Source organism: Nerophis lumbriciformis, linkage group LG29 (genome assembly GCF_033978685.3).
Source record: "Nerophis lumbriciformis linkage group LG29, RoL_Nlum_v2.1, whole genome shotgun sequence".
Taxonomy (NCBI): Eukaryota; Metazoa; Chordata; class Actinopteri; order Syngnathiformes; family Syngnathidae; genus Nerophis; species Nerophis lumbriciformis.
Window position 1 is genome coordinate 6,250,349 of NC_084576.2, and position 17,152 is coordinate 6,267,500.

Below are 17,152 nucleotides of genomic sequence, written 5' to 3' on the forward strand. Positions count from 1 at the left end.
GTAATTGCATTCAAAAGGTGTAACTTGTACATTATATTTATTCATTGCACACAGACTGATGCATTCAAATGTTTATTTCATTTAATTTTGATGATTTGAAGTGGCAACAAATGAAAATCCAAAATTCCGTGTGTCACAAAATTAGAATATTACTTAAGGCTAATACAAAAAAGGGATTTTTAGAAATGTTGGCCAACTGAAAAGTATGAAAATGAAAAATATGAGCATGTACAATACTCAATACTTGGTTGGAGCTCCTTTTGCCTCAATTACTGCGTTAATGCGGCGTGGCATGGAGTCGATGAGTTTCTGGCACTGCTCAGGTGTTATGAGAGCCCAGGTTGCTCTGATAGTGGCCTTCAACTCTTCTGCATTTTTGGGTCTGGCATTCTGCATCTTCCTTTTCACAATACCCCACAGATTTTCTATGGGGCTAAGGTCAGGGGAGTTGGCGGGCCAATTTAGAACAGAAATACCATGGTCCGTAAACCAGGCACGGGTAGATTTTGCGCTGTGTGCAGGCGCCAAGTCCTGTTGGAACTTGAAATCTCCATCTCCATAGAGCAGGTCAGCAGCAGGAAGCATGAAGTGCTCTAAAACTTGCTGGTAGACGGCTGCGTTGACCCTGGATCTCAGGAAACAGAGTGGACCGACACCAGCAGATGACATGGCACCCCAAACCATCACCCAACCATGCAAATTTTGCATTTCCTTTGGAAATCGAGGTCCCAGAGTCTGGAGGAAGACAGGAGAGGCACAGGATCCACGTTGCCTGAAGTCCAGTGTAAAGTTTCCACCATCAGTGATGGTTTGGGGTGCCATGTCATCTGCTGGTGTCGGTCCACTCTGTTTCCTGAGATCCAGGGTCAACGCAGCAGTCTACCAGCAAGTTTTAGAGCACTTCATGCTTCCTGCTGCTGACCTGCTCTATGGAGATGGAGATTTCAAGTTCCAACAGGACTTGGCGCCTGCACACAGCGCAAAATCTACCCGTGCCTGGTTTACGGACCATGGTATTTCTGTTCTAAATTGGCCCGCCAACTCCCCTGACCTTAGCCCCATAGAAAATCTGTGGGGTATTGTGAAAAGGAAGATGCAGAATGCCAGACCCAAAAACGCAGAAGAGTTGAAGGCCACTATCAGAGCAACCTGGGCTCTCATAACACCTGAGCAGTGCCAGAAACTCATCGACTCCATGCCACGCCGCATTAACGCAGTAATTGAGGCAAAAGGAGCTCCAACCAAGTATTGAGTATTGTACATGCTCATATTTTTCATTTTCATACTTTTCAGTTGGCCAACATTTCTAAAAATCCCTTTTTTGTATTAGCCTTAAGTAATATTCTAATTTTGTGACACACGGAATTTTGGATTTTCATTTGTTGCCACTTCAAATCATCAAAATTAAATGAAATAAACATTTGAATGCATCAGTCTGTGTGCAATGAATAAATATAATGTACAAGTTACACCTTTTGAATGCAATTACTGAAATAAATCAAGTTTTTCAAAATATTCTAATTTACTGGCTTTTACCTGTAATGTATACAAATTTTAACTAAATAAAATAATGTATACGTTTCTTTAAAAAATTGTCAATAAAATTTAAGTGCGAATGAAAACACAGCTTCACCACTTTAGTCATAATTTTTGCGCTTAAGAAACGTCTCTATGACTTATTGTCATTATATTGTCCGATGTCGTCATTACTGCCACCAGTGGTGGAAAAGTGTTTTACAACTGTGTAATTAACCTTCGTGTAAACTGAGAAACAGATATATTTTTTACGACCCAACAACGGGCCCTATGGTATGAATTAATGTATTGACAATTGCATAATGCAACTGTTATTTTAATACATCTATTTTATTTATTACTAACTTCTTTAAGTGTTTTATTTAAAGAATTAAGAGCCAGACTCTCCTACTTATTTTGTGGAAAGCTGAATTCAATCATTTTTATTTTACTCTTTTTTTAATTGTTTTTTTTCCCTCCCAATTCAATGTGTGTTATACTATGTCTAGCATTAAAAGATTACAGTTGGTACAAAATGCGGCTGCTAGACTTTTGACAAGAACAAGAAAGTTTGATCATATTACGCCTATACTGGCTCACCTGCACTGGCTTCCTGTGCACTTAAGAAGTGACTTTAAGGTTTTACTACTTACGTATAAAATACTACACGGTCTAGCTCCAGCCTATCTTGCCGATTGCATTGTACCATATGTCCCGGCAAGAAATCTGCGTTCAAAGAACTCCGGCTTATTAGTGATTCCCAGAGCCCAAAAAAAGTCTGCGGGCTGTAGAGCGTTTTCTATTCGGGCTCCAGCACTATGGAATGCCCTCCCGGTAACAGTTAGGGATGCTACCTCAGTAGAAACATTTAAGTCCCATCTCAAAACTCATTTGTATACTCTAGCCTTTGAATAGCCCCCCTTTTTTAGACCAGTTGATCTGCCGTTTCTTTTCTTTTCTCCTCTGCTCCCCCCTATCCCTTGTGGGGAGACACACAGATCCGGTGGCCATGGATGGGGTGCTGGCTGTCCGGGGTCGGGACCCGGGGTGGACCGCTCGCCTGTATATCGGTTGGGAACATCTCTGTGCTGCTGACCCGTCTCCGCTCGGGATGGTTTCCTGCTGACCCCATTGTGGACTGGACTCTTACTGTTATGCTGGATCCACTATGGGCTAAACTCTCACAATATTATGTCAGACCCACTTGACATCCATTGCATTCGGTCTCCCTAGAGGGGGGGGGTTACCCACATATGCGGTCCTCTCCAAGGTTTCCCATAGTCATTCACATCGACGTCCCACTGGGGTGAGTTTTTCCTTGCCCTTATGTGGGCTATACCGAGGATGTCGTTGTGGCTTGTGCAGCCCTTTGAGACACTTGTGATTTAGGGCTATATAAATAAAGATTGATTGATTGATTGATTGATACGAAAAGCATAAATACTTTATTTGTTAAATGGATCATTAAATTTAGGCTGTGAATCTTTGGGCACCACACGATTCGATTCGATTCTTGGGGGTAACGATTCGATTCGGAATGAATTCTCAAATCAAAATCAATACTTGTTTAATAACATTCAATCTCAGTCAATCAATCTTTATTTATATAGCCCTAAATCACAAGTGTCTCAAAGGGCTGCACAAGCCACAACGACATCCTCGGTACAAAGCCCACATACGGGCAAGGAAAAACTCACCCCAGTGGGACGTCGATGTGAATGACTATGAGAAACCTTGGAGAGGACCGCATATGTGGGTAACCCCCCCCCCTCTAGGGGAGACCGAAAGCAATGGATGTCGAGTGGGTCTGACATAATATTGTGAGAGTCCAGTCCATAGTGGATCCAACATAATAGTAAGAGTCCAGTCCATAGTGGGGCCAGCAGGACACCATCCCGAGCGGAGACGGGTCAGCAGCGCAGAGATGTTCCCAGCCGATGCACAGGCGAGCGGTCCACCCCGGGTCCCGACTCTGGACAGCCAGCACTTCATCCATGGCCACCGGACCTGTGCCCCCCCCCCTCAAGGAAAAGGGGAGCAGAGGAGAAAAGAAAAGAAACGGCAGATCAACTGGTCTAACAGGGGGGCTATTTAAAGGCTAGAGTATACAAATGAGTTTTAAAATGGGACTTAAATGCTTCTACTGAGGTAGCATCTCTAACTGTTACCGGGAGGGCATTCCATAGTACTGGAGCCCCAATAGAAAACGCTCTATAGCCCGCAGACTTTTTTTGGGCTCTGGGAATCACTAATAAGCCGGAGTTCTTTGAACGCAGATTTCTTGCCGGGACATATGGTACAATGCAATCGACAAGATAGGACGGAGCTAGACCGTTGGGTGCCAGTTCTAGGATGATCTGCATTCCTCCATAAAATAGATAAACAGCTCTGATACATTTCTATATTAGTAAAAAGAAAACTGGTTTTGTTGAATAAAATTCTACCCAAACATTTAATAAAGTCAAATACAAATAAGAGAAGTATCCAACACTTCTCTTTTCTAAAGTAAATGTGTACAGCAGATATAGATCATCTCCATCAACTATATGCTTTGTCTGAGTAACTAAAAAAATAAATAAATACATATATATATATATTTTTAAACAATTTTAGTTTTTTTAATCGATTAAGAATTGTTACAAATAGGAATCGCGATTAATTTGAGCACTTTTCATACAACATACAGTAAGTATGTGTTCATGTACATGGCAGCTGTGCCTTGATGAGTCTTCTTCTTCTTCTTCTTCTTCTTCTTCTTGGGGCCCGAGGAGGACGGACAGCAGACAAAATACTTTGCTCGGAGGAAACGCACCGATCCAACATGTCTGCCAGCTCTCAGCTGTCAACATGAGGAGGAGATGTCGGTCTGAGCGCCTTTGGAGGCTTCTTCTCACGCGTGTTGAAATGTGTGTGCATGTTTAAAATGTGTGTGCGTGTTTAAAATGTGTGTGCGTGTTTAAATGTGTGTGCATGTTTTAAATGTGTGTGCGTGTTTAAATGTGTGTGCGTGTTTAAAATGTGTGTGCGTGTTTATATGAGTGTGCGTGTGCGTGTTTAAATGTGTGTGCGTGTTTGAATGTGTGTGCGTATTTAAAATGTGTGCGTGTTTAAATGTGTGTGCGTGTTAAAATGTGTGTGCGTATTTAAAATATGTGTGCGTGTTTAAATGTGTGTGCGTGTTTAAAAGCGTGTGTGTGTTTAAATGTGCGTGTTTAAATGCGTGTGCCTGTTTAAAATGTGTGTGCGTGTTTTAAATGTGTGTGCGTGTTTTAAATGTGTGTGCGTGTTTAAATGTGTGTGCGTATTTAAAATGTGTGCGTGTTTAAATGTGTGTGCGTGTTAAAATGTGTGTGCATGTTTAAATGTGTGCGTATTTAAAATATGTGTGCGTGTTTAAATGTGTGTGCGTGTTTAAATGTGTGTTTAAATGCGTGTTGAAATGTGTGTGCCTCTTTAAATGAGGGTGTATGTTTAAATGCGTGTTTAAATGCGTGCGTGTGATTAAATGTGTGTGCGCGTTTAAATGTGTGTGCGTGTTTGAATGCGTGTGCGTGTTTAAATGTGTGTTCGTGTTTACATGCGTGTTTAAATGAGTGTTTAAATGTGTGTGTACATGCACGTTTAAATGCGTGTGCGTGTTTACATGTGTGTTATAATGCGTGTTTAAATGTGTGTGCATATTTAAATGTGTGTTTAAATGTGTGTGTGTGTTTACATGCATGTGCACATGTGTGTTTAAATGCGTGTGCATATTTAAATGCGTGTTGAAATGCGTTGAGTGTTTAAATGTGTGTTTAAATGTGTGTGCACGTGTTTAAATGTGTGTGCCTACTTAAATGCATGTGTGTGTTTAAATGCGTGTGCGTGTTTAAATGTGTGTGCACATGTGTGTTTTAAATGCGTGTACATGTTTAAATATGTGTTCATGTTTAAATGCGTGTGCGTGTTTAAATGTGTGTGCGCGTTTAAATGCACGTTTAAAAGCCAGTGCGTGTTTACATATGTGTTTAAATGTGTGTGCGTGTTGAAATGTGTGCGTGTTTAAATGTGTGTGCGTGTTTAAATGCGTGTTTAAATGCGTGTGCGTGTTTAAATGCGTGTTGAAATACGTGTGCGTGTAGAAATGCGTATGCGTGTTTAAATGCGCATTTAAAAGCCAGTGCGTGTTTACATGTATGTTTACATGCGTGTGTGTTGAAATGTGTGTGCGTGTTTAAATGTGTGTGCGTGTTTAAATGCGTGTGCGTGTTTAAATGCGTGTTTAAATGCATGTGCTTGTTAAAATGCGTGTTTAAATGCGTGTGTGTGTTGAAATGTGTGTGCGTGTTTAAATGCGTGTGCGTGGTAAAATGTGTGTGCGTGTTGAAATGTGTGTGCGTGTTTAAATGCGTGTTTGTGTTAAAATTCGTGTTGAAATACGTGTGCGTGTAGGAATGCGTATGCGTGTTTAAATGCGCGTTTAAAAGCCAGTGCGTGTTTACATGTGTGTTTACATGCGTGTGTGTGTTGAAATGTGTGTGCGTGTTTAAATGTGTGTGCGTGTTTAAATGCGTGTGCGCGTTTAAATGCACGTTTAAAAGCCAGTGCGTGTTTACATATGTGTTTAAATGTGTGTGCGTGTGGAAATGTGTGCGTGTTTAAATGTGTGTGCGTGTTTAAATGCGTGTTTAAATGCGTGTGCGTGTTTAAATGCGTGTTGAAATACGTGTGCGTGTAGAAATGCGTATGCGTGTTTAAATGCGCGTTTAAAAGCCAGTGCGTGTTTACATGTATGTTTACATGCGTGTGTGTTGAAATGTGTGTGCGTGTTTAAATGTGTGTGCGTGTTTAAATGCGTGTGTGTGTTGAAATGTGTGTGCGTGTTTAAATGCGTGTGCGTGGTAAAATGTGTGTGCGTGTTGAAATGTGTGTGCGTGTTTAAATGCGTGTTTGTGTTCAAATTCGTGTTGAAATACGTGTGCGTGTAAGAATGCGTATGCGTGTTTAAATGCGCGTTTAAAAGCCAGTGCGTGTTTACATGTGTGTTTACATGCGTGTGTGTGTTGAAATGTGTGTGCGTGTTTAAATGTGTGTGCGTGTTTAAATGCGTGTGCGTGTTGAAATGCGTGTGCGTGTTGAAATGTGTGTGCGTGTTGAAATGTGTGTGCGTGTTTAAATGTGTGTGCTTGTTTAAATGCGTGTTAAAATGCGTGGTTAAATGCGTGTGCGTGTTGAAATGTGTGTGCGTGTTTACATGTGTGTTTAAATGTGTGTGTATTGAAATGTGCGTGCGTCTTTAAATGTGTGTGCGTCTTTAAATGCGTGTGCATGTTTAAATGCGTGTTCGTGTTAAAATGCGTGTGCGTGTTGAAATGCGTGTGCGTGTTTACATGTGTGTTTCTATGCGTGTGACAACGCTGTGAGGGATGGTAGTGCTGATTGATTGTGCAGCAAGGGAGACATTGCACGGTCAGACTGACACAGGTGGAGGAGAAACAAACGCCATGGTGGTGTACCTTGACAAACTATTAGCTGCAGCTGTCAGCATGAAGGAGGTCGACACCAACAGCAAAGACTTTGCAAAGGTGGTGTACCTAATGAAGTGTCCAGGTGAATCCAACAATACATCCTGTCAGCCTCATTTGTCTCCTTTCATGCTAATATTATCTTCATCCGCCTGATGCCCGTGGCCTTGGATGTAGATAAGAAAGATGAAAATATCCCATTGCATGCTGGGAAGTGATCAAAGGAAGCAAGACGACTATGACGATCACTTGTGTGCATGATGAATGTTGTTAATAATAACTTTGGCGCAGTACAAAGATGAATAAGAGTCAGTACATCTTTTGTCCGTCTTAAGAGAATATCTCCGAGTGCACGTTGAGCGCGTGTCATTATGACAAAACTGTACAACTACACAAAAGTAAAATAATTTGACAATTATAATCCTGAATAGTTGAAAAGTTTACATGAAGTTTTAGTCTGTTATGAACCACAATTGGCTCAATTTTACTGTAGTGGTAGCAGCAGCTGCCAGTTTTGGTGGCGACAGCAGGAGTGGCTTTGTTGGTCACACCAAAATCATTTGGCAGCATTTACCGCCGCCTGCTTTTAACCGCCGACTTGCAGAGGTGTGGACTCGAGTCACATGACTTGGACTCGAGTCAGACTCGAGTCATGAATTTGATGACTTTAGACTCGACTTGACAAAATGTAAAAAGACTTGCAACTCGACTTAAGACTTTAACATCAATGACTTGTGACTTCACTTGGACTTGAGCCTTTTGAATTGACATGACTTGACATGACTTGCTACTTTCCCCAAAACCCAAAGATGAAAAAGTTATTCGGGAGCGCTCCGTATTTTTCATTGTGTACTTGTCTATCAGCGTTGCGTGTGTCAGCTGGTGTGGTCTCAGTACAACAGCCAATCAAATTAGATCTACTTTGTTTTCATCACACAGCATTCATCCAATCAAATTGCAGGACAACCAACGAAGAAGACATGTCCAAACCACACGCCAGTGAACAAAAAATGATACCTAAAATAATTTCGTTTGGGTATAAAAATTACGAGGTGGTCAACACAAAACGGTTTGCAGTATGCAACACATGCGGTTCGAAAATGACTGATGGAGAGGCAACAACTTCCAACTTCGTCCGACATTTGAAGTTGCACAAAGAACGGTAAGTTTTGAATGTAAGATAACGTTTATTGGCTAAGTAACGTGACTTTTATTTGCTGTGTAGTTAAATCAGTGAGGCTGTAAACTCACTGCTAACGTTATAACGTTATTGCAAACACGGGAATCTGTTGCAGTTCACTACCTTATTCATACTTTTTGTTCAGTGATTTTTTTTAAGCAGGGTTACGTTAGTCAATATATCACACGTAACGTTAGACGGCGGTCAGCAGCACCGCGTATTTTTGCCACCTAAAAAAAGACAAAAATAGTAAAATAAAGGTAAAATAAATACTACGCCCCCATCGTGCACAAATGACTGACAGACTCTTGGCTAATTTGGTCTTTTGCAAATGCAATGCAGCATAGGGCCCTGACATATAAAAAGTACAACTTTTTTGTTATGTTCACGTATATGTCATGTTTTTTCAATGTTAACACTTTTGTACAAATAAGTACATTTGCACTTTATTTTTCAATGTGTTTGTTCTGTAAAGGAATGAGTTAATGTTTAAAATGACTGGTTAATAGTGCTATTATAAAGTGCAATGTCAGCACAATTTTCTTTCCTGCAATTTAAAATGCACTTGTTTTAATAAATAAATACAGCGTTTGAAAAGCATACACAATCTGTGTTAATATATTAGTCTGTGGTTAAAAGGACTTGAAAGGACTCGAAACTCAAAATGCAGGACTTAGGACTTGACTTGAGACTTTCCAGTCTTGACTTTGGACTTGACTCGGGGCTTGCCTGTCTTGACTCGGGACTTGACTCGGACTTGAGGGCAAAGACTTGAGACTTACTTGTGACTTGCAAAACAATGACTTGGTCCCACCTCTGCCGACTTGTGATTAGCTAACACTGCTTTCATTTTTTTTTATGCCTCTGGACATAAAAATGTAACACTTTTTAATGCCATTTAAGACCTTAATTGTTTTGTTGGTACCTATAAAATGACTATGTGTGTGCTGTAAAATGTTGTTGTGTGGCTTTATACTTTTGTTTACAAACCCCGTTTCCATATGAGTTGGGAAATTGTGTTAGATGTAAATATAAACGGAATACAATGATTTGCAAATCATTTTCAACCAATATTCAGTTGAATATGCTACAAAGACAACATATTTGATGTTCAAACTGATAAACATTTTTTTTTTTTTTGCAAATACTCATTAACTTTAGAATTTGATGTCAGCAACACGTGACAAAGAAGTTGGGAAAGGTGGCAATAAATACTGATAAAGTTGAGGAATGCTCAAACACTTATTTGGAACATCCCACAGGTGTGCAGGCTAATTGGGAACAGGTGGGTGCCATGATTGGGTATAAAAGTAGATTCCATGAAATGCTCAGTCATTCACAAACAAGGATGGGGCGAGGGTCACCACTTTGTCAACAAATGCGTGAGCAAATTGTTGAACAGTTTAAGAAAAACCTTTCTCAACCAGCTATTGCAAGGAATTTAGGGATTTCACCATCTACGGTTCGTAATATCATCAAAGGGTTCAGAGAATCTGGAGAAATCACTGCACGTAAGCAGCTAAGCCCGTGACCTTCGATCCCTCAGGCTGTACTGCATCAACAAGCGACATCAGTGTGTAAAGGATATCACCACATGGGCTCAGGAACACTTCAGAAACCCACTGTCAGTAACTACAGTTGGTCGCTACATCTGTAAGTGCAAGTTAAAAAACTCTCCTATGCAAGGCGAAAACCGTTTATCAACATCACCCAGAAACGCCGCCGGCTTCGCTGGGCCTGAGCTCATCTAAGATGGACTGATACAAAGTGGAAAAATGTTCTGTGGTCTGACGAGTTCACATTTCAAATTGTTTTTGGAAACTGTGGACGTCGTGTCTTCCGGACCAAAGAGGAAAAGAACCATCCGGATTGTTCTAGGCGCAAAGTTGAAAAGCCAGCATCTGTGATGGTATGGGGGTGTATTAGTGCCCAAGACATGGGTAACTTACACATCTGTGAAGGCGCTATTAATGCTGAAAGGTACATACAGGTTTTGGAGCAACATATGTTGCCATCCAAGCAACGTTACCATGGACGCCCCTGCTTATTTCAGCAAGACAATGCCAAGCCACGTGTTACATCAACGTGGCTTCATAGTAAAAGAGTGCGGGTAATAGACTGGCCTGCCTGTAGTCCAGACCTGTCTCCCATTGAAAATGTGTGGCGCATTATGAAGCCTAAAATACCACAACGGAGACCCCCGGACTGTTGAACAACTTAAGCTGTACATCAAGCAAGAATGGGAAAGAATTCCACCTGAGAAGCTTAAAAAATTTGTCTCCTCAGTTCCCAAACGTTTACTGAGTGTTGTTAAAAGGAAAGGCCATGTAACACAGTGGTGAACATGCCCTTTCCCAACTACTTTGGCACGTGTTGCAGCCATGAAATTCTAAGTTAATTATTATTTGCAAAATTTTTTTTAAGTTTATCAGTTTGAACATCAAATATTTTGTCTTTGTAGCATATTCAACTGAATATGGGTTGAAAAGGATTTGCAAATCATTGTATTCCGTTTATATTTACATCTAACACAATTTCCCAACTCATATGGACACGGGGTTTGTATAATCAACTGATGAGAGCAGGGGGGACACATTTTTTAACGGCCTGTGGCACAATCCTTAGCATTCTCATATTAGCATACTAGCATTATTGCTAAATTGCAGTTATACACAATACCGTCAAATATTTTGTTACTTTACAAATGATTCCTGTTAGCATGCTAACATTAATATGCTAGCGTTTTTCTCCTTTTTTTAGCTATTTATGTAAGTTTACACCGTGGCCATATTTTAGTACTTGATGCATGTTAGTTAGCTTTTTAGCATGCTAACATTACCGTGCTATATTATTTTAGCTAATTTAGCAGGTATATATACCTTAGTCTCATATTTTGGCATTTCCCTATAGCTGATTATAAACATGCTATTGTCAGCATGTTAGCGTGCTAGCTTTTTCAATGAATTTTTCAGTTACACACCTCAGTAATATATTTTGGTACTTGGGGGCATGTTACAGTTAGCATTTTAGCATGCAATTTTTTTTTTTGTAGCTAATTTAGCAAGTACACAGTGTCATATATTTTGGTATTTCACTATACTTGACCGTAAACATGCTATTGTTTGCATGTTAGTGTAATATCGTTAGCATGCAAGCTTTTTTAATGAGTTTTAAGGTACACACCGCAGTAATATATTTTAGAACTTGACGCATGTTTCAGTTAACATTTTAACTGCATATATTTTCGTATTTCACTTAGATAACTGTAAGCATGCTATAGTTAGCATCTTAGCGTAACATTTTTGCATGCTAACGTTAACGTGCTTGAATTTTTTTCAGCTAATTTAGCAGGTTTATACACCTTTGTGTCAATCAATCAATTAAAGTTTACTTATATAGCCCATAATCACAAGTGTCTCAAAGGGCTGCCACGATGACATCCGCGGTTCAGATCCCAGTCATATATTTCACGATAGCTAACTGTAAGCAGGCTATTGTCAGCGTGTTAGCGTAATATCGTTAGCATGCTAGCTTTTTCAATGAATGTTTCAGGTACACACTGCAGTAATATATTTTGGTTAGAGATGAATGCTTTAAAATGTAATATCGTAAATTATCGGTATCGTTTTTTTTTATTATCGGTATCAATATTGTTTTTTTTATTAAATCAACATAAAAAACACAAGATACACTTACAATTAGTGCACCAACCCAAAAAACCTCCCTGCCCCATTCACACTCATTCACACTCATTCACACTCATTCACACAAAAGGGTTGTTTCTTTCTGTTATTAATATTCTGGTTCCTACATTATATATCAATATATATCAATACAGTCTGCAAGGGATACAGTCCGTAAGCACACATGATTGTGCGTGCTGCTGGTCCACTAATAGTACTAATCTTTAGCAGTTAATTTTACTCATTTTCATTAATTACTAGTTTCTATGTATGTTTTTATATTGTTTTACTTTCTTTTTTATTCAAGAAAAAGTTTAATTTATTTATCTTATTTTATTTTATCATTTTTTTTAAAAAGGACCTTATCTTCACCATACCTGGTTGTCCAAATTAGGCATAATAATGTGTTAATTCCACGACTGTATATATCGGTATCGGTAATTAAGAGTTGGACGATATCGGCATATCGGATATCGGTAAAAAGCCGTTATCGGACATCCCTAATTTTGGTACTTGACAAATGTTACAGTTAACTTTTAGCATGCTAACATTAGCGTCGTAGATTTTTTTTAGCTAATTTAGCAGGTATACACCTCAGTGTCATATTTTGGCATTTCCCTATAGCTAATCATAAACATGCTATTGTCAGAATGTTAGCGTAATACTGTTAGCTTTTTTATTTTTAGATCCTTTTGCTCGTATTTTTTTTGTTACTTGTCGCTATCTGGCCTGCGTGCTAAATGTTAGCATTTCAGTTCGGCTTCGGCTCTTAAGCATCCATCCATCCATCCATCTTCTTCCGCTTATCCGAGGTCGGGTCGCGGGGGCAGCAGCTTAAGCAGGGAAGCCCAGACTTCCCTTTCCCCAGCCACTTCGTCCAGCTCCTCCCGGGGGATCCCGAGGCATTCCCAGGCTAGCGTGTCCTGGGTCTTCCCCGTGGCCTCCTACCGGTCGGACGTGCCCGAAACACCTTCCTAGGGAGGCGTTCGGGTGGCATCCTGACCAGATGCCCGAACCACCTCATCTGGCTCCTCTCGATGTGGAGGAGCAGCGGCTTTACTTTGAGCTCCCCCCGAATGACAGAGCTTCTCACCCTATCTCTAAGGGAGAGCCCCGCCACTCGGCGGAGGAAACTCATTTCGGCCGCTTGTACCCGTGATCTTGTCCTTTCGGTCATGACCCAAAGCTCATGACCATAGGTGAGGATGGGAACGTAGATCGACCGGTAAATCGAGAGCTTTGCCTTCCGGCTCAGCTCCTTCTTCACCACAACGGATCGATACAGCGTCCGCATTACTGAAGACGCCGCACCGATCCGCCTGTCGATCTCACGATCCACTCTTCCCCCACTCGTGAACAAGACTCCGAGGTACTTGAACTCCTCCACTTGGGGCAAGATCTCCTCCCCAACCCGGAGATGGCACTCCACCCTTTTCCGGGAGAGAACCATGGACTCGGACTTGGAGGTGCTGATTCCCATCCCAGTCGCTTCACACTCGGCTGCGAACCGATCCAGTGAGAGCTGAAGATCTTGGCCGGAGGAAGCCATCAGGACCACATCATCTGCAAATAGCAGAGACCTAATCCTGCAGCCACCAAACCAGATCCCCTCAACGCCCTGACTGCGCCTAGAAATTCTGTCCATAAAGGTTATGAACAGAATCGGTGACAAAGGGCAGCCTTGGCGGAGTCCAACCCTCACTGGAAACGTGTCCGACTTACTGCCGGCAATGCGGACCAAGCTCTGACACTGATAATACAGGGAGCGAACTGCCACAATAAGACAGTCCGTTACCCCATACTCTCTGAGCACTCCCCACAGGACTTCCCGGGGTACACGGTCGAATGCCTTCTCCAAGTCCACAAAGCACATGTAGACTGGTTGGGCAAACTCCCATGCACCCTCAAGGACCCTGCCGAGAGTATAGAGCTGGTCCACAGTTCCACGACCAGGACGAAAACCACACTGTTCCTCCTGAATCCGAGGTTCGACTATCCGGCATCGCCTCCTCTCCAGTACACCTGAATAGACCTTACCGGGAAGGCTGAGGAGTGTGATCCCACGATAGTTGGAACACACCCTCCGGTTCCCCTTCTTAAAGAGAGGAACCACCACCCCGGTCTGCCAATCCAGAGGTACCGCCCCCGATGTCCACGCGATGTTGCAGAGTCTTGTCAACCAAGACAGCCCCACAACATCCAGAGCCTTAAGGAACTCCGGGCGGATCTCATCCACCCCCGGGGCCTTGCCACCGAGGAGCTTTTTAACTACCTCGGCAACCTCAGCCCCAGAAATAGGAGAGCCCACCACAGATTCCCCAGGCCCTGCTTCCTTATAGGAAGACGCGCTGGTAGGATTGAGGAGGTCTTCGAAGTATTCCCTCCACCGATCCACAACATCCGCAGTCGAGGTCAGCAGAGCACCATCCCCACCATACACGGTGTTGACACTGCACTGCTTCCCCTTCCTGAGGCGGCGGATGGTGATCCAGAATTGCTTCGAAGCCGTCCGGAAGTCTTTTTCCATGGCCTCCCCGAACTCCTCCCATGTCCGAGTTTTTGCCTCCGCTGTCGGTACCTGTCTGCTGCCTCAGGAGTCCCATGAGCCAAAAGAACCCGATAGGACTCCTTCTTCAGCCTGACGGCATCCCTCACCGCCGGCGTCCACCAACGGGTTCTAGGATTACCGCCACGACAGGCACCAACTACCTTGCGGCCACAGCTCCAATCGGCCGCCCCGACAATAGAGGTACGGAACATTGTCCACTCGGACTCAATGTCCAGCACCTCCCTCGTGACATGTTCAAAGTTCTTCCGGAGGTGGGAATTGAAACTCTCTCTGACAGGAGACTCTGCCAGGCGTTCCCAGCAAACCCTCACAATGCGTTTGGGCCTGCCAGGTCTGTCCGGCATCCTCCCCCACCATCGCAGCCAACTCACCACCAGGTGGTGATCGGTAGAAAGCTCCGCCCCTCTCTTCACCCGAGTGTCCAAAACATGAGGCCGCAAATCCGATGACACAATTACAAAGTCGATCATGGAACTGCGGCCTAGGGTGTCCTGGTGCCAAGTGCACATATGGACACCCTTATGTTTGAACATGGTGTTTGTTATCGACAATCTGTGACGAGCACAAAAGTCCAATAACAGAACACCACTCGGGTTCAGATCCGGACGGCCATTCTTCCCAATCACACCTCTCCAGGTTTCACTGTCGCCGCCAACATGAGCGTTGAAGTCCCCCAGTAGAACGAGGGAATCACCCGGGGGAGCACTCTCCAGTACTCCCTCGAGTGAATCCAAAAAGGGTGGGTACTCTGAGCTGCTGTTTGGCGCGTAAACGCAAACAACAGTCAGGACCCGTCCCCCCACCCGAAGGCGGAGGGAAGCTACCCTCTCGTCCACCGGGTTGAACTCCAACGTGCAGGCTTTGAGCCGAGGGGCAACAAGAATTGCCACCCCAGCCCGTCGCCTCTCACTGCCGGCAACGCCAGAGTGGAAGAGAGTCCAGCCCCTCTCAAGAGAAGTGGTTCTAGAGCCCTTGCTGTGCGTCGAAGTGAGTCCGACTATATCTAGCCGGAACTTCTCCACCTCACGCACTACCTCAGGCTCCTTCCCCCCCAGCGAAGTGACGTTCCACGTCCCAAGAGCCAGCTTATGTAGCCGAGGATCGGACCGCCAAGCGCCCTGCCCTCGGCTGCCGCCCAGCTCACACTGCACCCGACCTCTATGGCCCCTGCTATGGGTGGTGAGCCCATTGGAGGGGGGACCCACGTTGCCTCTTCGGGCTGTGCCCGGCCGTGCCCCATGGGGACAGGCCCGGCCACCAGGCGTTCGCCATCGTGCCCCACCTCCGGGCCTGGCTCCAGAGGGGGGCCCCGGTGACCCGCGTCCGGGCGAGGGAAATCTGGGTCCTTGGTTTGTGTTCTTCATCGAGGTCTTCGAGCTGCTCTTTGTCTGATCCCTCACCTAGGACCAGTTTGCCTTGGGAGACCCTACCAGGGGGCATAGAAACCCCCGGACAACATAGCTCCTAGGATCATTGGGACACGCAAACTCCTCTACCACGGTAAGGTGGCAGCTCAGAGAGGAGGGCTCTTAAGCATTCACATGGAATTTCTACGGAAATTGTATTTTTTTAGTTATTAGCTAAAAATCGAGGTGAAAACTAACAAAAAATGTTTCCTTATCCACTTTCTCATGCACCCCTAATCATTCATTAGGTTGAACATGACTTTTTGCATTTCGTAAAAGTAACAGCCTCTCTTTAGCTTAGTAAACTTTAGCAAAATTTAGGCCCGAGCGAGAATTAGAGCATTTATGGTAAAAAACGACTTTGAACAGTGCGCCGGTCTCCTTAGGCCACGCCCTCCCTCAGTCCTTGAGTACACATCAGCTTACATCCGACCAGCACTCAACTTTAAACACCCCACGTTCAACCAAAGTTGTCGCACCTTGAGGGGTTTGTGACTGCGGGGGTCCGTCTCCTCCTTGCCCAGGGCGGTGGGCAGCTGGTTGGTGGCGGTCAGCTCGTGGCGCTGGAAGACCAGTGCCTCCTTGAACTCCTCCTGAGTCTTGGTCTCCAGGAGCTTCTGCCGGAAGGAGATGTCGGAGAAGAGCGTGGCGAAGGTCCTGCCCAGCTCCATCGCCGTCTTGGTGCTCTTCTGCAGGCCGACACAACAACAAAAAAATGTCATCAGTGTCCTCCAGGGGGCGACACAATACACACTGCTTACATTTTGTCCAGGTTCAAGGCACTGTCTGCAGTGGTTCGCTTCCTTTTACACTTTTCTGACACTTAATGAGTAAAACACACTTAATAAAGCCTTTATGGAGGACCCAGTTTGACACTGGAACAGATTCCCTAATTAGGGCCCTGCAGTGGCCCTATTGAAATTGCTGTGTTTTTTCTTCAACAACTTTTTGAGGCCCTTAAAAGCAAGAAAAGCCCCAATATTTTGCAGGCGCGTCAGCAGGTATGGCGGAAAATGTTATCTTTTGGGGGTCCCGAAAATGAAATTTCAAAATTGTCTCTCTAGCGCCACCTTTAAAAGTTGAAAAAATTAGCCCCTCTTACCAGTTTTGCGTATGGACAGGAAAATCGCAGGAGACGTCTATCATGACGGGACGCACATAAAAGTCTCAGGAACCCATACCTGAAAACGAACAGGAAGTCGACCATCTTGGTTTTGTCTTCTATTTTCCGGCAAAAAAAAAAGAGGTCCTTACTGTAACGAACTCCTCCTCAGGACTTTGACCAAATGAGTCGC

General features: G+C 43.7%; 1 protein-coding gene across 5 annotated transcripts in view; it reads right to left on the reverse strand.

Annotated features, from left to right (window-relative positions):
* Positions 1-17,152, reverse strand: part of slc4a11 (solute carrier family 4 member 11) — a 409,353-nt gene that overhangs the window by 105,802 nt on the left and 286,399 nt on the right. For all 5 annotated transcript variants that reach the window (XM_061925140.2, XM_061925138.2, XM_061925141.2 and 2 more), the window contains one exon: positions 16,337-16,546. In XM_061925140.2, the coding sequence (XP_061781124.1) occupies positions 16,337-16,546 (210 nt within the window). The remainder of the gene's footprint in view (positions 1-16,336; positions 16,547-17,152) is intronic.